Here is a 20,953-nt window from a genome sequence, read left to right on the forward strand (position 1 = left end):
TTTCCTTATGTCTTCGTTTCTTAGTCTACCCAACAGAGATACTCCAAGTAATCTTCTTAGTCAACCCATTTCAGTAATTAATAATTTTTTCTCTTTAGCCATTTTGAGATTCCAGCATTCACTTCCACAGAGGAGTATTGGGAGGACCATTGTTTCATTGATTCTTACTTTTGTTACTTGTTTGATGTCTCTTGCCGTCCATATTTTATTAAGTCGTCCAAAAGTTTGAGATGCTTGACTGATTCGTCTGTTTATATCTTTTATAATTTCACATTGTTCCCAATAACTCCTCCAAGGTAGGTGAAGTTTTCTACTGGCTCGAGATACTTACTATCAATTTAAATTTTCAGATTGGTGCTTCTTTTTCATATTTGCATAATTTTTGTTTTGTCTATATTTATGTTTAATCCAGATTTTATACACTCCTCCTTTATTTTATCAGAAATTCGCTGTAGATTTTCTTCTGTGCTTGCAAGTAATGCAAGTTTTAAATTTGTCACATTTTCTCCATATATTTTGATTCTGGAGTCTTTATTGTTTAAGGCCTTATTGGTTGCTTCTTCCAGTGAAAGATTGAACAGGTCTGGTGACAGATTACATCCCTGTCTTACTCCCCGCTCTCTGTGTGGAACCAGTTGGTTAAGGTGTCCTCCATTTTTACTGCACTTTCAGATTTCTCATACAGATTCTTTATTATTTTTATGGTTTTGTTGGGAATTCCAAATTCTTCCATAGTTTTCCATAGTTCTCTTCTACGGATTGAAACAAATGCCTGACGAAAGTATGAAATTTATGTAGCAACCTTGCTTGTACTCCAGTGTCTTTTCTATTAGCTGTCTTAAGGTGAATAGTTGATCAATTGTGCTTCGCCCTGGTCTGAAACCTGCTTGTTCTTCTCCTAGTGCCAGTTTTATATATGGCTTAATTTGTTTTTTGGAGTACTTTCGTAAACACTTTACTTGGAATACTGAGGAGACTAATGCCTCTGTAATTATTGCATCCTGTTTTATCTCCTTTTTGTATATTGGAGCTATGACTGATTTGGTCCAATCAGTAGGCACTGCTTCGTTTTTGTAGATCCTTTCAAATAATGTTTTAGTGGTTCCAAAAGTTGTTCCTTTCCTGCTTTTAAGCATTCTGCATGTATTTGATCAATGCCAGGTGCTTTCCTGGTTTTGATCTTTTCTATGCTGTGTGCTATTATTTCTTTGGTAAAGATATTTGTTTTCTCTTCCATTTCAGTGGCTGGAATCGTTTTTATTATATAAATCTTTGAAGTATTCTTCCCATTGGCCATTCTTTTTATTTTACTTTCAATTAGTTGTCCCTCTTTGTTTTTGATCATAATTTTTGTTGTCCGTGTCTTACTAATTTGCCAGTTATTCTGTCTCTTTTAACTAGTTTTCTAATTTCTCTGGTTAATCTATTATATTCATTTCTGTTATAGTTCTGTTTTAGTTTCATGCTTTTCCTTTGATCGCTTAACCTTTTTACTTCATTCGAAATCCAATCCTTTTTACTTTCTCTTTCTGTGTAACCTATTGTTGTTTCTGCCGAATTTAATATTATATTATTTCCTTTAATTTGCACCAACGTTCTTTGATGTTTATATTCTGTTTTGGTAGTTCCTTCAGGTTTTTATCTAGTTCTAGTTGATATTTTCGTAGAATATTGTTGTCTTGTAGTTTTTTTTTTTACATTCAGTCTCCTTTTGACTCTAAAAGTACTTCCAGATTTTAACTTTATTCTTAGGTTTGCTAATACTAGCTTATGGTCTGATACACAATCTGCAGAGAAGGATCTGCAATTTAGGATACTTGATTTCCATCTTTGGTTTACAATACTATAGTCTATCATATTCTTGGTTTGTTTGTCTGTCTGGTGATATCCATGTCCGTTTTCTTTGGGGTTTTGGATGTTTAAAGAGAGTGTTGGTTATTGTTAGTCTATTATTTGAGCAGAAGTTTAGCAGTCTTTCACCACATTCATTGCTTTCTCCATACCAGAACTTTCCGATTACTCTTGGCCAGGTCCCAGTCTTTGCCTACTTTTGCATTTAAGTCCCCCATTACAATTAGATCTTGACTTGATGTCTGCTGTACTATTTTTTGCAAATCTACATAGAACTCCTCAATGTCTTCTTCTGATGATGTCGAAGTTGGTGAGTATACCTGAATAATAGTTAGTGATCCGATTGATGTTTTGAGTCTTGCTTTAATTATCCTAGGTGAGATAGGATTGTATGACAGTAGAGTTTTGAGCCTTTGGTTTTAATATAAGTGCTACTCCCTTGGTGTTTGCTGTCCTCCCTGCTTGAAGTTAAGATTTTGTACTGTCCATGGTGGAGTTCTCCTTTTCCATTTAATCTGGTTTCACAGAGTCCAATCACTTCCCATCAGTAGTTGTCTAATTCATGCAGTAATATTTCCAATGCTCCTTCCTGGTGAAGAGTTCTTACATTCCATGTTCCTATGTTTATGTTTTTCCTGTCTATTAGGTGATGTTTTGTTCCATTAGCATATTTTTTCGCCTTCACTATCTTGGTTCCCTGGTAGTGGGCACAACCCTTGTTTGACCGGGCGACGGTCGAGCCAGCTTGTATCTTTAGGTTGGTTAGAGTTCATTCAGTTTCAATGGTTAAGTTTTCATCAAGTGTCAACCCCCATTCCTTGACCTGAATTCAGCTGCTTTCACAGCTTGAGAGGAAAGTCACCCCCTTGCCCACGAGTTGCTCTAATAGCACTGGGGGGGGGAGTAAGAAGTAAGAGAGAGTAGAGGGAAAGAAGAGTAGAAGACCAGTCTCCAGATATGATATACCAAGTGTACATTGTATGAAGTAAGATCAGGTCTAGCTTGGGTATCTCAGGTTTGCCATGCTCGTACTCACCAATGTCAGCCCCTGAGAGGGATTTACTTTAGTCAGGGATCACCAATGTGAGTCCCCGAGAAAAATTTACATTAGTCATAGGACAAATCTTATAAATTTGTATTGATAGTTTGATGAATAAATCCTTTTTCTTTTACCTAACAAATTGCCTGATGTATGAATCCAATGCACCACTCATTAAGTAGAACCTGAGCAGAACTAATTAATTGGGGAAGACCACGACTGCAATGAGAGTTTAAAATAAAGGATTTAGCTAACTTGGAAACAGCTATTATATAAATTGTATAACCATGTGGTGAGTTCACTCTTTGATTAAGAAGCTTTTCCTGATCTAAGGGTTCTGGATGGCGCAGCATTAACAAACAAATTTTCCAGAACCCGAGGAGACAGCTCCAGATTTTCAATAAAGGAATTGGCTCTATCCAGGGGCAGTTTCTTTAGCAAATTCGCACACGTGAGCAATCTAAGTGACGGCCATAAAACTGATAGGTAGTTTGAGTATCGATAGGGCATATATAAAGGAGAATCAGAGAGTAATGTTCCCTACCTAAATAATGCCATCTAAAATAAATAATAAATTAAGGAAGCAACGTTTATAACACAGCCTTAAAGGACAATGTATCACAGATTCTGACGAATATTCCTTCATACATGTTATGTTCGCTGTTGGTGTACAAGATGTAATTTCGAGGATATTAATATTGGTATTAAACAAATAAAGTTAATCTTTCGTTTCAGTTTAGTCTTTATTCATTGGTCTGTTCATTTTAATGCATTTTATTTTTCACATTGTACAGTCCCCTGTCAACGACATTCGAATTATTTTTTTTCACGTAATCCTTTCCATGACTTGATTAATCTACCTACTAAATTTGGTGGTATTCTGATTGTTAGATCGAGCTACACAAGGCTCCGAATAGGGGAAGTTTAATTTTGGCCACTCCATGTGGCCATTGAGGGCTTTGAGGATGAGTATGTTGCTGTTGTGGATGGAGTTGTGTCTCTGGGCAAAAGCATTGGTTTGGAAGTTGGCAATACTGATGGAGGACCACAGGAATGAGCTCATCACAGCAAAAGACGGTGGTTGAAGAAATGTTTTCAGAGACAGAGGGAGGATTTCTAGTTGTTTGAGCAAAGAAATGTGTGTGAAATGGGGTGAGATGCAAAGTTTTGTGGAAAGAGACCACCTTTTTTCGTCTATATTTTATCTATTTATTGCGTTTATTTTTTTATGCAAGATTTTATGCATTTTCATCGTTTTTGTATATGATTTTATGCATGAAATACCGCTGTAAGGGTTTAAATAAGCAATCATCTAGGGTTCAGGAACGGATTATTCCATTTTCATTAATTCTTATGGGGAAAATGGTTTCAGTTTTCAAACAAATCAGTTTCCGAACAGCCTTTAGGAACGAATTATGTTCGACAACCGAGGTTCCAATGTACTTGCAAATATTTGCATGACATTATATTTCTATGCAAATATTTGCATAGAAATACAATGTATATATAATATAAAAATAGAAATTTTAACCAGTCAATAGAATGAGATTTTATTCTGTACAAGACTACACTTTTGTGTGAATTCAAAATTACAATAAGATGTTTCCTACACATCTGTGAATATTTCAATTCCGTGTTGCCACTGTACGTATGTATAAAAGCGGAAAATTTTTGCTGCCATGTCTTCTTGATTTCTGTTGGTGATTATCACGTTCAAGTAACACGTCCTTTAAAGTACAAAATGAAAACATAAAAATTGAAAAATGATAACATACAGAAGCCACAGTATAGAAGATATTATCAGAACAATTTTCACAATGACAGTTTACCTATCAGATTAATATTTTTAATTTTCAAAACACACATACGCACATACATATCTACTCTATAATATAAAATGATAAGCCTTTTTTTTTTTGTACGTTTTTTGTCAAGTTATTTGAAACGTTTTGAAATTCAAGGATACCCTGAGTGTCAAGCCTTCAAAATTCGAGTCATCTGAATTCAAAGAGAACCGGCCTACCAGTCCAGAACTCAGGGGGTTGGGTGCCGGAGGACCCCTTTCAAGTCACCAAAATACGAGTTATCAGAATTCAAGAACTGGCCTACCAGTCCAGAACTCGGGGGAAGGGAGACAGAGGCCCCCCCCAGTATATATATATATATATTTGTATAAAGAGAATTTAATGACTGAAACCGAGAATAATTGTAAGGCTTTAATGGTATAACACACAACTAGTTTCAGCTTTTGACAACCTTCTTTAGGTGTCTTAAAAATAGGAAACAGCAATAAAAACACTGAAGTTTAAAAAAATTGAGAAACACAGGAAAAAATTGCAGTACATAAGTAACATGAAAAAACATTGTAGTTACATTGAAGTTGTTCTTTCAATCATGACATCTTTTGGCGGGTGCTTGCTTTCAGTTTCTCGTGAATGGCAGTACTAAACAGCAGCAGAATGGATATCTAGGAGGTTGTAGCTCAAATTGTTATTTAAATGTTCATGATTAAGGATGATTTCTCTGGACTCCAAATTTTTCTTTCAAACTCATCATGGCAACAAAAGATTGTTTTTGGATCTATCCCAGCAGACTGAATGATCCTGGTGTTCATCACCAGGATTGTTCGAGAAAAGAACATGACGAGACAAGGCACTGGCACATGTGCTTTTGTAAGAGACGTCTCTCTTATGATCCTCTATACGTAATTCAATAGACTTATCTGTTTGACCAAAATAAGGGATATTACAGTCACACCATATCTTGTACAAGCAAGGATATTTCAGATTACGAGGCTTCGGATGGCTTACTAGAGAGCACATTTTTGGAAGTGTAGTAAATAAAGTTCTGATGTTGTATTTCTTAAGAACTCTAGCTAATTTTTGGGAAATGAACTGATGTATGGGATAGAGATATTACCCTTAATATTGGTTATTTCTTCAGTGCAGTGGCTAAGAGGATCTCAAAGGAATTTTTTAATGGTTCTATCAGAATGTTCATTTTGTCTAAAGACATCTGAGAGGTAATTAATTTCTTTTTGTAGTTCATCTGGGTCATTTAGAGAAGAGCATGCTCTATGTCCTAAGGTAGAAATAGTTCCAAGTTTTTGTGGAGGAAAATGATGGGACTGACTATCTATTAGTGTGTGTAGGTTTCTATACATTGAAATTCTAAATTTTCCAGAGCAGCGGGACAGTTTTATATCCAGAAAAGGTAGGGAATTGTCATATTCAAGTTCAGCTGTGAATTTTATATTAGGATGTTGATTACTGAGATGATCAAGAAAATTCATGAGAGATTTTCTTGATCATCTCAATGATCAACATCCTATTTGGAGCCACACAAATCCGTGTGGCTCCAAATAATAAAAATGTCATCCACATAACATTTCCAAAGTTTAGGTTTAAATGAGAAGGATGATATAGCTTTTGTTTCAAAATCCTCTAATTAAATGTTTGCAAGAATAGGGGATAAAGGATTGTCCATTGCTAGACCTTGATTTTGTTTGTAGATGGTGTCTTGATATCGAAAGTAACCAGACTTAATGCAATGGGTTAGTAAAGCAAACATTTTTTTGAATAATTTGTCTTTTAGTAATATCAGTACTTCTGTAGGGACATTTGCAAATAAGGAAACTATGTCAAAACTAGTATGATGTCATTCTCATTGATAGTTATATCCTTAATGTGTGATACGAAGTGCACGGTGTTGTTGATGAAAGACGAAGACTTGTTAGAAAAACATTTGAGGTATTTATTCAAGATGTTTAGAAAGTTTGTAAGTCGGAGAATCAATACCTTCCACAATTGGACGAAGAGGGATGTTTTCCTTGTAGATTTTTGGAACTCCATAAATACGTGGGATAAGTGGATGAAGAGAGCGTAGAGAAAGGCAAATGTTGCGAGATAGTTCAGTTGTTGTTTATAATAAATTGTTGGTGTGATTTTGTAGTTCTAGAGTTGGATCTTCCTGAAGAATTGAATAGGTATTATTTTCAAGCAATTGAAGCATCTTATACACACATATATATGTGTGTATAAGATGCTTCAATGTGTGTGTATATATATATATATATGTATATATATATATATATATACACAAATGTGTGTACACACACACACACACACACACACACACACACACACACACACACACACACACACACACACACACACACACACACACACACACACAAACTGTGTGTGTATGTGTATATATATATATATACACACAACTGTGTGTGTATGTGTATATATATATATATATACACACAGTAGTGTGTGTGTGTGTTAAGGAATCTTGTGTATTAGTCTACCTGAGTCAGACAGCCTAAGCAAACAGGAGGTGGGAAGAGAATTTGATAAATTTTACAACAATATTCAGTCTTGCCACTTATCCTTGTAAAATAAACTAATTCCACTTTCTAGTTTGATATAAGTCTTATTACACCATCTGAGGTGAGATTGGTCACAAGTAAATTAAAACTTCATAAATCATCAGGATATTATTATTATTACGTAACACCTCCAGGGAATCGAAAGACTCATCGAGGGAGGGCACCTACTCTACACCTCTGTCTCCATCACTCCACAATCTACAACTACTTTCATCATTTACACCAGTGATGGCAAACCTTTTTACCCAGGTGTGTCAAACTTTTTTTTTTTTAAATATTGATGTTGTTGATGTGCCACTTGCATACATGCATTATAAATGTAACTACATAATCATAGATGCTGACTTATACATATCATATTAGGCTATTTATTTAATAGGACATTGATATAAAATCTATGAATTCATATTATACAATTAATTTAATAAACTGAAATTACAAACTTACATTACATTTAATGACTTTTCTGTTGCTGACTACTGGTAGAAAGTACTTTCAATGAACAAACCTACCTTCGCCTTAACTGAGAGTGATCTTACACGATTTATTGCAGTTTTTTCATCAGAATACCAATATTTTTCAACATCCAAGGTGTGTGTCACCTGAAACCCTCAAGTATGTCAGTGCTGACATGCATGTCATAGGTTTGCCATCACTGGTCTCCACCAACACTAGTATTTCCACAGACAATCATAAACATCCATGGTTTACTTGTTCCATAGGTTCTCCATTCACAATGCAGTTGATATTTTCAATGCTTCTGCCTATTTTCATTGTTTTGAGATGGAGATTTTAAAAGCTGTTTTTTTTTTTCCTTTAGTGATGTGCAAATATTTGATTTTCAGCCATGTTGAACACTTTCCTACACTAAAACATGACACGACATGACTATTGCACAAGCAAATTTCTTATGATAACGAAACAATATGATTTTACTCCTCTTGGCATAACGTTTATGAATTTTGCAAAATTCGTAAGCTGTTATGACATGAATATGTACATTATTCATCTCTGCTTCAATGTCACATTAATTCTGTGTTTGGATCTGATATTAACTTAATTTGTTTGTATTATTTATTCATAATTAGTGATGTATCGTTCAGACTCTCAAATCTCCTTTACACTGTTTTTACTTCTTTAAAACTTTTTGACAGTACAGTAAGCTTGATGAAAGAGTAAAGTACAGTAACTTACTGATATTACAGTCTAATACTGGCCGAGTGTCACACCTGTTTGTATGTACTAACACAAATTTCTGTGACTTTTGCTTTTCAAAAATAAATGTTGCTTTAAATGTTTTTACTTTACGGACTGTTTTCTCCTGCTTCAGGTTTTGCTCCATAGGCATGAGGATTTACAGATTCATATTTTAATGTTGTTGTTGTTGTTGCCATTTCATGAAAACTATGCTGTAGCTTTGAATTCAGCAACCTACAGATAAGTGGTTGTGAAGTGATTTATCTGCATCATGTGGATTTTTATTTTCATGATAATGGTGTTGCCATTCTCAATGGTTTAATAACTTAACACATGCTAATATAGGCATATGTTTTCTATCACTTACTCTGTTCCTAATGCTTGATAAAGGGCATGAACCTGAAGGCCATTGAAGTCATTACTCCTCAGCAATCCATCCAGAGAGAGAAGTGAATATGTTGTTTGTATATCAGTATAAATATTTATATTTCTGCTGAACATAAATAGGAATTTCTATGCTATCTCCTGAGGTACAAATATTTCAAATCCTATATATATTAGAGATTCGTGAAAGTATTAAATATATTTATGTGTTGTGAAATTGAATTAATCTGATAACAACCGCTACAATAGTAATGTAGGTGTTAGTAAGTATGTAGGTGTTAGTAAATAGTAAATTTATTCACTTAATTTTTCTCTAATTTTCCTATCTCTAAATTGCTTGCAAATGTTTGAATAATGCACACTTAACTTAGTCATCTTCCCATCTTCTACTACAGATGTTGTCTAGAGAGAAAAAAAAAGTTCTGCAAACTGGTTTTTTTCTGGTTTTGGATCTGTAATAACATGTGGAAAGTTTCAAGGTTATACAGATTTTTAAAATCTATATAACATTGAAGAGACTAGCTCAGTCGGTATAGACTAAGCCCTTTGGTCAGAAAGACCTGGATTCAATTCCCATCCATGACTCGAGAAACCTTTATTTGATCTCTTTTGACTAAAGGTGAGTTAGCCAGTCTCATATGGAGGTAGAGGGTTTTTTCACCCCAAAACTCAGATTTTTTTGTTCCTCAGAACAGGCAAACTGGCCCTGTGAACACATACGAATCTACAGTGAAAAATATATAGGGAACTTTTCCCCTGCACTTGGTTCTTGGGTCCCCTGTGCAGTATTAGCACCAGTGTTGAATTATGGATAGATTCATAATTGCAAATCTTCATTATGAAGATGCCACCTAAGATGATGATGATATAACATTGAAATCTTATACAGATTTTTAAAATCTATATAACCTTAAAATCTATGTAATGCTTGAAAAATATATAATCCACCTAGACAAGTGCCAACCCTTTTTCCTTTCCAACACATCCAACCCCACCCTAGGTTCATAGCAGCTATATTTAAGACATTCTTTTAGAAAGTACAAAGTCTGGAATACTGTCCCCCCCCCCATTTTTTTGAGGTACAGCTATTCGTTTTTCTAAAATCTATACGGTGCAGCAATTTAAGTTCCTGAGTGAATATCATATTAACAGAATGTAGATGTCTTTAGGAGGTAGATAAATTTCATCACTCAGCATTTGAAGTTTAGTTCAAAAACAGGATATTACTTCTTTGATATGAACACAATTTCAATCAATCTAATTTCATATCGAGATACATAACTTTGATAGATAACTAACTTAAACATTTCAAATGAGAGCTTTGAAACTATCCAGGGAATGAAGAGGATGCTAGTAATTCAAATACGTAACACTTCTTTTACTGTACACAGAATATTTTAAGTACAACATAAAAACTTTTATCATCTTGTTATCCTTTGCCAACATAACCTCCTCTCTACTGTTCCATGAAGAAATTCATACAACTGATAGAAAGCATAACAATGGATAGGTGATACAAGTTGTATCTTGACAGTTGTTTTTCTCATCTTCTATTTCTGTGATTCTTTTAGTAGTATTTTAGTGTTGATTTATAAATATCTAATAAGTGTTAAATAATTACAAGTATTTTGGATGAACTGTGGGTAATTTGAATAAAATTCTGTGCTTCCTTCTTGGTTTTAAGCACTCTGAATATATCACCCCTGTAATCTTAATTTCTGGCAGAATATGTATGATCTATATTAATCAGTGTAGATTAATATAAGTTTAGTTATTATAAGTGTATAATATTATATATATGGAGTTAATAGCTGAATGTAAAACATAAAGAATGGGATCCCAGAAAAACTTTTTAAAATGGAATGGTCACTTGAATATGTTAACTGTTTTCAATCAGCTGTTTTCTGGTGAGAATCTTGTAGATGTTGTATTAGCATATGAAATCCTAAAGGTTCACAAAGTGATGCTATCCCTAAAGTCTTCTCTTTTATAGATTATTTCTTAAAAGTCCTTGTAAACATCCTATTGGGATCCTGAAGATATAAAATACACAGATCTGAAAGCAATCTACAGTGGTCAATTTTAGAAATTCACAAATAAGGGCATTATTTTTACAAATAATATATGCCAGCCTGGTTGCCTGAGTGGTTAGCGTACCCGCTTTCCAACTAACAGATCGAGGGTTTGAATCCTGCTGTGGGCATGGATGTTTATGATTGTCTTTAGGTGGAAGATGAATTTCATTGCCTGGTATGAAACCACCACCCCACTTATTGGATGCCTGAAGTGGCTGAAAAAGTTCCAATCTTTGGAGAGCAGGGTTTCTGGACCATATAAAATGATTATTATTTGAAATGAGAAACCTTCCAAACTACAATACTCTAAAATGAGATCTAAGGTTACACAATGAAAAATAAATATGCATCCACAACCTACAGACCTAATGCAAGCTAACTGGCTGAGTTCAGTGATGTATCATCAAATTCCTGGGTATCGTGCATATGTGTGTGGTATATATATGAACTATTGCCAATAAAGCCACAAATTATTATGCAATAATTGACAAATGTCACTTTAGTTAAGTTTAGCACAAGCTTCAAGGATCCAAACACAGTTGCATTGTACCTGAACCAGAACCATCATCAAATTCCTGATATATATCCTCAGGGGATGTACAGGATAATTATGATAATACTACATGAAAAAGTCACACCATTACTAACTTCTGATCAACAATTTTCCTCCAAATTAATATGTTACCTGTCAAAACTCCAACATTATCAGATCTTATTTTTCTGTCTTTTCTCTGGATCTTTTTACTGCCATCCTAGCAAAGAACAAGTTAATCTTTCCTCTTCCATTCTGTTTAAGTGGCCATATCACCTGAGATTAGCTCTGCTAACACATTCCTGAATGCTAACAATATGTCAAGTTCTTTCATAATATCCTCTTTAAAATTGGTTTGCACACTATACAGCTAGTTTAGTGTTTTAACCAATCTCTCTCTCTCTCTCTCTCTTATTCCATATAAATTTATTCAGTTGATTTACTGCCATACCAGCTTTGCTAATTCTGCTGTCTATTTCCAAATTTAATTTGCCATCGTCACGAAAAAGTGTGCCTAATTGGCTGAAAGGTTTTACTTGTTCTATAGGTTCTCTATTCAGGATGCAGTTGATGTTTTCAATGTTCCTGCCTATTTTTATTGTCTTTGTCTTGCTATTGCTGATTTTCATACCAAATTTATTACAACAGTTATTCATTTTAGTCAAGGAATCTTGCCAACTGCACTGGATTTATTTAAAATATAACAACATCTGCATAAAGTAAAGAAATGAGATTAATACCTCCCATTTTGATATCAGGTTTAATACTGCTTTCCTTCATCATCTGATCCATATAAAAGATGAATAACAGTGGAGATAATGAATACCCTTGTTACACACGTGACTTAACATCAAACCATCTTCCTGAACTTCCTTCAATTCTAACTGCGGATTTACAACTCTATAATTGAACAACTTTTCTGTCATATGCCTTTTCCAGATCAAGAAGACTTAGATACAAATTCCTGTTATATTCCCAAGATTTCTCAACTATTTTCTCCAAAATCTGATCCTGGCAAACCTCTATTTGGCCCGAATCAAGCTGTTCCAAATGTCCCTTCCACAACTTTCTTAGCCATTTCTAAGTATACCTGCATAAATCTTACCAGGAACACTCAGCATGGAAATAACCCTGTAATTCTCACATTCAGCTTTATTTACCTTTTTTATAGATGGATACTATGACAGCACTGCTACAATCAACCGAAATGTGAAGCTCTAACCAGGCCTTCTGAATTATGCAATACAACCACTACAAAATGTTTATACTTCCATCTTTGAGCATTTCCAGTCAAATTTCATCTACTCTAGATGCCTTTCCACATTTCAGGTTTTTGATGACTTTTTCTATTCAAGTATGGATATGTATTCGTGACTGCATTCCTGGTGAGAGTTTTCTACTACCGTGCTGACACTGCTTGTTTCATTTAGCAGCCGTTCAAAGTAATTACTCCAGACATCTAGAATATGTTTATCTTCAGTTTTCATGTCAACTTGATCATCTTTGATTCCTTTTACAGTATTTTTCCTCCATTTATAAACTTTTTCAATAGCCTCCAGAATATTTTTGCCCCTTCCTGATATTTAAAGTTTATTTTTCACTTGGTTAGAGTATAATAAATTTAGTTTAATCCTTTATCCAAGTGTGAACAAACAAAGTTTGCACCTGAAAGTATCTTCAGGACTGGGGTAAGGTGGTACAACACCAGGGCAACTCGTTGCAAAGGTGGAGCAAGATACCAACACTCCTGTTTCAGTATCTCCTATAATGCAAAACACATCTCCTTGCGGATATGTCTAATGTTATGCATTAAGGGAAGGGCCACTACCCAGACTAGTTTCGACCTTTATTGAGGTCTCTTCAGTGGGAGCCAGGCCCAAGCTGAGATACCAGGCAGAAGCATTCGCAGGTCATCTCTACCTATAGGAGTTGCCAAATGGTGTGCCACCCTTTTTTTAATAAATTACTCTGGATTTAGAGAAAGATGTTGAAAGTTTATTTTTCACTTGGTTAGAGTATAATAAATTTAGTTTAATTTGTGTTTAATTGGTGGTACAACACCAGGGCAACGAGTTGCCCTAGTGTTGTACCACCTTACCCCAGTCCTAAAGATACTTTCAGGCGCAAACTTTGTTTGCTCACACTTGGATAAAGGATTAAACTAAATTTATTATTCCTGATATTTATTTTCTATGTTCTTACCAAAGTCTTTCAATGACTTTTGTTTAGCTAGTTTTATACAGTGTTTACACAGTCCAGTGCAACTAGAACCAATATTATTAAAAAGAATATCATTCATAATGATATTCTTTTTAATAATATAATCATCATCATCTCATCTTCCTTTTATCCTCTTTTACCTTGCGGTATCGAGGGTTTATTAATCATCGAACCTCAAACCATTCACAGGATAAGGTGGTCAGCTCTACACCCCGGCGTATCCTATGTCTGTAGTGTTGAGTTCTCAAGGCTGGTTTTTCATCTCGCAAAGCAGGCAAACCAGTTCGATTCCCGTCGGTGACGTGAATCGAACCTAGGACACTCCTTTCTCAGGCATATGGTTGCGAAGTGCACAACTACTAGGCTAACCACGTGGACCAAATAATTTAAATAATTGTGAAAAAAAAGTTTTTGCCTACAGTAAATATAGCATTCTAAATATGTTTGTAAAAATCACAAAATGCAGTTTTGTTATTATCATATATGTATGTTTATATAAAAATAGTTACCTAACATTTTGCGCTTAATTGTATACTTGTAAATACTCTGTACATATAGATGATGATAATAAACCTATTGTATTTTAAATAAAAAAATTATTATGATATGAGTATCTCCACAAAGTCCACAGGACTCTTTACGGGAGGCTCACTTACATTTCACAAGCACTAATGATCATTCAACTGATATTCACAGTCAAAACACTAACAACTAACTTCAGTAACTCATTCCCCATTCTAAGAAAAAATCTAGTCCACATTTCTAGGAATGCTCCCTTGTTTTCTGCATGCTAGTTAAACAATGAAAAATTTCTTCTGTATCAATCCTACAAAAACCTTTAAGTAATCTACCTCTACCTATCAACCAATTTTGAAAGCAAAAGCTACAAATCTTTAAACAATCCTCATATGGAGCATCAATACAGTCCAAATGTGGCGATATCAAAGCCTTAGAAAGAGATATAATAACCTCCTTATCATTACTTCTCAGGGCATCCTTCAACCAGGTAATCCTATGAGCTGTTTTAACCACTTTTCAATATGCCCTCTGAACTTCAACTCCATACTCCAACACCCCCCAAATCTCAGAGTACAGTTCCTTCAATTTAGCACATAGCTGATAATTTCTTCATTCCAAAGTTTCTAACCCTACACTTTGCCATAATGAACTGCTAGCTATTTTGCTTTACCCACAACAGTGTCAGTCTATTTAAATCAACCTACAAAATCTCTGTCATTCTTATTATCTATTGTTCTACCCAGTTTTACATCATCAGCAAATAATTTAATATTTTGCCTCAGAGTACTTCCTATATTATTAATGTATAAGTTATAAGCAGTGTCCCAAGTATACAGAGCCTTGTGGCACACAGATGATCACAGGACTTCTCGTGGATTCTGCTTCTTCATAAACTACTCTCTGATGTCATCCATTACCCATCCTCCTATTGACATCACCAGCTTTGCTCCAATTTATGCAACAATGTTTCATGCCATATCCTGTGAAACATTTTTGAGTCTACATAAGGGATACATGTAGGCTACACAATTATTCAGCTTGATCTCATCAGAATTGTTTGTAATTTGATGATAATTTTTTTGATATTTGAAATATTTACATATGTACAATAATCTTGAATAACATTCCAACATGTCCTTTCAAAAAAATTCAGCATACATCCATTTTCTACAATGATTAAATATTTTCTAAAATTTACTCTTTATATGAATCTGAGCTGTGATTTTTATTTTATTTAATTACTAATCAAGGAAATTAAAGATGTCTTGCAATATATCAGTCAAAGAATATCAAAAAATATGATTTTTGATCATGACAAACCTTTTATTAGCACACATATTAGCTGTTAAAATATCTATTTTAAAATAGCTGGCACAAATTTATCATAATTAATATTTTGTTAACTGAAAAAAATAACATAATTAAAATACTAATTATGAAAAATACCTTGAAAATTTGAACACTATTAAGAAAAAAAGAGACAGAGTATAACATAACAACAGATACATTTGAAATTGCATTAACAAATATGTTAACCATACTACCGGCTAGACATCTATAGACGTCAAAGTTATCATGGATGCGAAGTGCATATTAAAATTATAATACCATTGATATTACAGTAAAATATATGATGGATATGAAGCATATGAGGATGCGTATTTGATCCATAACGGCCAGTGAGGAGGTTAATGCAATTCCAAACCTACAAAAAAGTATGATATGATAATAATGTAAAATAATATATAATATATTACATTATTTTCTTGATTTTTGGTATGTATGGAATAATTTTTCGATTACCATTTCTTTTTATTGTACTACTAATATTATCTAATGATAATATTAATAGTACAATGCACTAGCCTGGTTGGCCAAGTGGTTAGCATATCCACTTTCCAACCAATAGGTTGCGGGTTTGAATCCAGCCATAGGCATGGGTGTTTGTGAATGTCTTTATGTGGGAAATGAATTTCATTGCCTGGTGTGACACCACTTATTGCATGCCTGAAGTGAGTTCAAAAAATTTCCATGTTTGATCTCTAGAGCAGAGTTTTCAGTACGCCTATAAAAGACAACGTTAACAATAAATAAAAATACAAAAAATGTATGCACAATTAGGCCTGTGTAGTTCAGTAGAAATGGTGCTTGCATCCTCTGCAGTAGGCCTCACGAAGATAGACTTATAGTTTGAGTCTAGTCGCCAACTGGAGAAACTTTCTCTAGGCCTTTCTTTGACTGGTTCCCAAGTTAGTCACTCTCTAGCACGGGCAGGTAGGTTTTTTCTCCCAGAAACTCAGGTTTCCATCCCATAAACTCAAGAAAAATCGACCATAGAACCCACATTACTTCAGACAGTAACATATCCCATTAGGGTTAGGTATCAAGAGATGACAACACCTGTTTGTCGATCTCTTCATCGACGGCTACCTATAATTAGTGATAGACATAGGCCAGCTATCTCTAATTGCTACTGGTGGAGATTGAACTGCCCACTCATTCTCCAAATGCTAGATAGGGTTTAAAGGCCTTGCCTACTCCCTACTGGTGGAGATTGAACTGCCCACTCAGTCTCCAAATGCTAGATAGGGTTTAAAGGCCTTGCCTACTCCCTATTAGGGAATAAAAAGGTGTAAGCTCATTATTATTATTATTATACGAAAAATATACCATTAAAACATTCCACATTTTGAAAAAAAAAAAAAAAAAAAAAAGGCTGAAGAACCAGCACAATCTCGTTAAATATTTTTCTTGTCATTAACTAAGTTAGTATTAGTATTACTTCTAAGCCTCCATCTAGTCTGAAGACTGATTCAGGAGGTTGGACACTTACAGACCATCTATGACTATCATACCTTGCCTTGAATAAATTGAATGTTAAGCATTCATTACCCATGCTGGCAATGCATTCCACCCATTCACCATCTCCTTTTTACTTTATTACTCACATTTCTACAGTTGAGAGATGACCTCTTGTTCTCACATCACCCATTACCCTATGCAATAATTTCCTTTTACTGAGTTGATAAGCTCCTCTTACCAACTTATATGTCTCAATCATCCCTTCTCCTCCTATCTGTTAAGCTCCGAAGATGACAATCCCTCAATCTGTCCTCATACTCAAAATTCCAAAGTCCTAAGACAGTCTTAAGGAGAGAATAAGGCAATGGGACTGGATGAGATATCACCATATATATTACAGGTATGTGCAAAAGAGGTGACAGTGGGGGGGTGGGGGGGCAGAAATCCAAATGAGGCCTAATCAGGGCTTTATACAGGGGAGTTATCACCTCCTTTTATCCATACATATCAGTGTATGGATAAAAGTATTTTGCATTATAGCAGCTTTGTTGGGTAACCCAGATAACTTTTGTAAAATCTCCTGAATTTCAGTTCCCTATCCACCTATCCACTAAGCTGACTTGCCTGCTCCACTTTCTGAAGCAAAGTTGTTTTCTGAAGACTAGTATTAATAGAGATGTGAAGCAAGTATAAAAACATCAAAAATACAATAATATGTGTGAAATGAAAATATCAAGAAAAGAAAAAGTAATAAAATTAAACTGGGGGAAAAAAAAAAAAGAAAAATGCTGATGTTAATTACAACAAATAAACAGATAAAAAATTTAATGGACTCCAAATAATGGTCAAATTAATAAGAAATTAGAAAATTGCACATACAATAAAGCAGGGTTTCCAAATAAGTGTTCCAAGAAAAATTATCAAAATGAATATTAACATGAGCCTGGAATGGTATTAAATGCTGCGACTCTAACCAAGGTGTTCCGTCATACGAAAAATTTGGGAAACGCTGCAATAAAGGATCAACTGGTAAAAAAAAAAAAAACTGTATGTTGAAATACTGTATTGCAAATGGCTAAAATGTTATGGGTATCTACCTGGATACTGAACGAATGAGGATGGGCTGGCAATTTGGGATTTAGCCGACCAAATTGTATTCCTATTGGCTTAAACCAATATAGAAAATGATGGTACAACATCACAAAATTTCATGCTGGCTGGGGCGTTGCCAGGTTAAACAAGGCCCCCATTGTTTTTGCCAGGGAACCAGGGCGAACAGCGAAAAGTCAGCTACTGAAACAAATCTGTTTCAGTATCATCACCAGAGTTAAAGATCAGTACTATCAACATAAGAAGCCTGAATGGCAAAGAAATGGAGCTGCTGAAGAATTAGATAAGCACCAGATCGGCATAATAGGGGTGACTGAAACAAAAAAGACAAAAACTGGTGAGATCTTTCTGAGCAATAAATACAAAATGTTATATTCAGGAAATGACAATCAAGGAAAAGAAGGAGTAGCCATAGTATTCAACACAAAATACGAGGCTAATCTTCTTGAATGGCAGGCAGTCTCAAGTAGAGTGATGTGGGCAAATATCAGAATGTAGAATTGGACAATGAGACTTATTTGTACCTATGGTCCCACAGAAGGTTCTACTAAGGTAGAAATGGAGGAATTTTTTGATGCTTTAGAAAAAGCAACTGACACAATGAAAAAGGAAAAGTTGGTCCTTGTTGGGGATCTAAATAGCAGAGTAGGAAATGATTGTCAAACATACAAAAATATTTTGGGAAAATTTGGAGAAAAGAGCAAGGCTAATAATAATGGAAAATACCTGTTGGATTTCTGCTCAGGACATGGCCTGGTTATTACTAACATCATGTTCCAACATAAAAATGTGCACAAATTCACGTGGAGAGAAGAGGCAAGGAATAAGAAAAGTCTCATTGACTATGTTATTGTTGATAGTGATGTTTTCTCCATGGTGCAGGACACCATAGTGTAGAGAGGATTTGAAATTGGTAGTGATCACTATTTAGTCTTGAGCAGGATAAAATTGAATTTCATATTGAAAAGAATAACATGTAAGAAAGTTTCAAAGCGAATAAAAGTTGAGCAGCTCTCAGATGTGAACTGTTGACTAAAATACACAAAGATTATTGAAGAAAAAATGAAAGAGTTTGAGAACAGGAACCAACCATTGCAGATTCAGTGGCAAGCCTTGAAGAAAACCTTGATTGATTCAGCCAGAGAGGCTTGTGGTGAGGTTGTCTGCAAGGATAGAAAAATTAGAACTCCATGGTGGACACAGGAAGCTAAAGAGGCAGTGAAGGAAAAGAAGAAAGCATATCAAAAGTTCCTAGCAATTAAGTCAGCTTGTGCTCTTAGAGAATACAGAGACAAATGTAAGAAAGCTAAACACTGTCTAAAACTAAAAGTCATGGGAGGACTTTGGCAAGAACATAGAAAATAAATATCAAGAAGGTGGTAAGATATTCTGGAGGTTGTTGAAGAAGCTTAGAAATGGAGGAAAGACTGTTGTAAAAGGAGTTAGAGATGATAAAGGTGACATGAAAACAGGAGAAAAAGATATCCTTGAAGTATGGAGTAATTACCTCGAAAAATTGCTAAATTAAACAAGCAGTGATAGCACTGTGGTAAAAAACACTCCACAGGCATACAGTCAAGAATACATATCCATACTTGAAGTAGAAAACGCCATCAAAGACTTGAAATGTGGAGAGGCAACAGGAGTAGATGATATTCGACCAGAAATGCATAAATATGGTGGTATAAAAGTCTTACAGTGGCTGCACTGCATAGTTCAGAAAGCCTGGACAGAGGGACGAATTCCCATTGATTGGAGTAGAGCTCTCATAGTATCCATAATAAAAAGGGAAATAAAACTGAATGTGAGAATTACAGAGGTATCGCCCTACTCAGTGTTCCTGGCAAGATCTATGCAAGTATACTTGAGAAACGGTTAAGAAGAATTGTGGAAGAAAAGCTTGGTGAAGAACAAGCTGGATTCAGACCAAACAGAGGCTGTCAGGATCAGATCTTCACTTTATGACAAATAGATGAGAAAGCATGGGAATATAACAAAGATCTGTATCTACGTTTTGTCGATCTGGAAAAGGCATATGACAAGGTGCCAAGAGAGAAGCTATTCGATACGCTACAGTTATATGGTGTCAATGGGGTATTATATCAAGCAATACTTAGTCTTTATTTGAGTTGTAAGTCAGCTGTTAGAATGGAAGGAAGTACAGGAATATGGTTTAATGTTAAAACTGGGATGAGACAAGGATGTACATTATCCCCTCTGCTATTCATTATCTATATGGATCACATTATGAAGGAAAGTGGTATTAAAAATGATATCATAATTGGAGATGTTAATATCAGCTCTTTGCTTTATGCAGATGATGTTATACTTCTAAATAAATCCACTACAAATTTGCAAGATCCCCTAACTAAATTGAATAACTGTTGTAATAGATATGGTATGAAGGTCAGCATTAAAAAGACAAAGACAATGAAAATAGGTAGAATTGTTGAAAATGTCAACTGTGTGGTGAACGCGGAACCTGTAGAACAAGTAAAAAATTTCAGCTACTTAGGCATGATTTTTACTGAAGATGGTAAATTAAATATGTAAATAGACAACAGAATCAACAAAGCTGGTATGGTAGGCAGTCACTTTAATAAATTCATATGGAATAAGAGAGAAATTAGTCAGAACACTAAATTAGCTGTATACAAGACAGTGTTCAAGCCAGTTTTAACTTATGGATATGAGAGCTGGGTCAGAAGTAAAACACTTGACCAATGACTACAGACCACAGATATGAGAGTCCTGAGAAAGATTAGAGGCATGAACAGATGGCATCAATGGCAACATCATATTAAAAACAAGGATATTAGAAAAGAACT

At 34.8% G+C, this 20,953-nt stretch overlaps 2 protein-coding genes across 3 annotated transcripts in view; one reads left to right on the top strand and one right to left on the bottom strand.

The window, feature by feature from the left end:
* LOC150109456 (trafficking kinesin-binding protein 1-like) overlaps positions 1 to 20,953 on the top strand; it is a 574,911-nt gene that overhangs the window by 5,603 nt on the left and 548,355 nt on the right. The window lies entirely within an intron of this gene.
* The window catches only part of LOC150109457 (mitochondrial ribonuclease P protein 1 homolog), a 33,185-nt gene continuing 16,646 nt past the window's right edge, over positions 4,415 to 20,953 (bottom strand). The window contains exon 4 of the mRNA XM_090408417.1: positions 4,415 to 4,617. Within this exon, the coding sequence (XP_090264543.1) occupies positions 4,616 to 4,617 (2 nt within the window). The 3' untranslated portion in view covers positions 4,415 to 4,615. The remainder of the gene's footprint in view (positions 4,618 to 20,953) is intronic.

This window comes from Typopeltis vanoorti, chromosome 2 (assembly GCF_054136105.1).
Source record: "Typopeltis vanoorti isolate ZY-2024b chromosome 2, IOZ_Tvanoo_1.0, whole genome shotgun sequence".
NCBI classification, from domain to species: domain Eukaryota; kingdom Metazoa; phylum Arthropoda; class Arachnida; order Uropygi; family Thelyphonidae; genus Typopeltis; species Typopeltis vanoorti.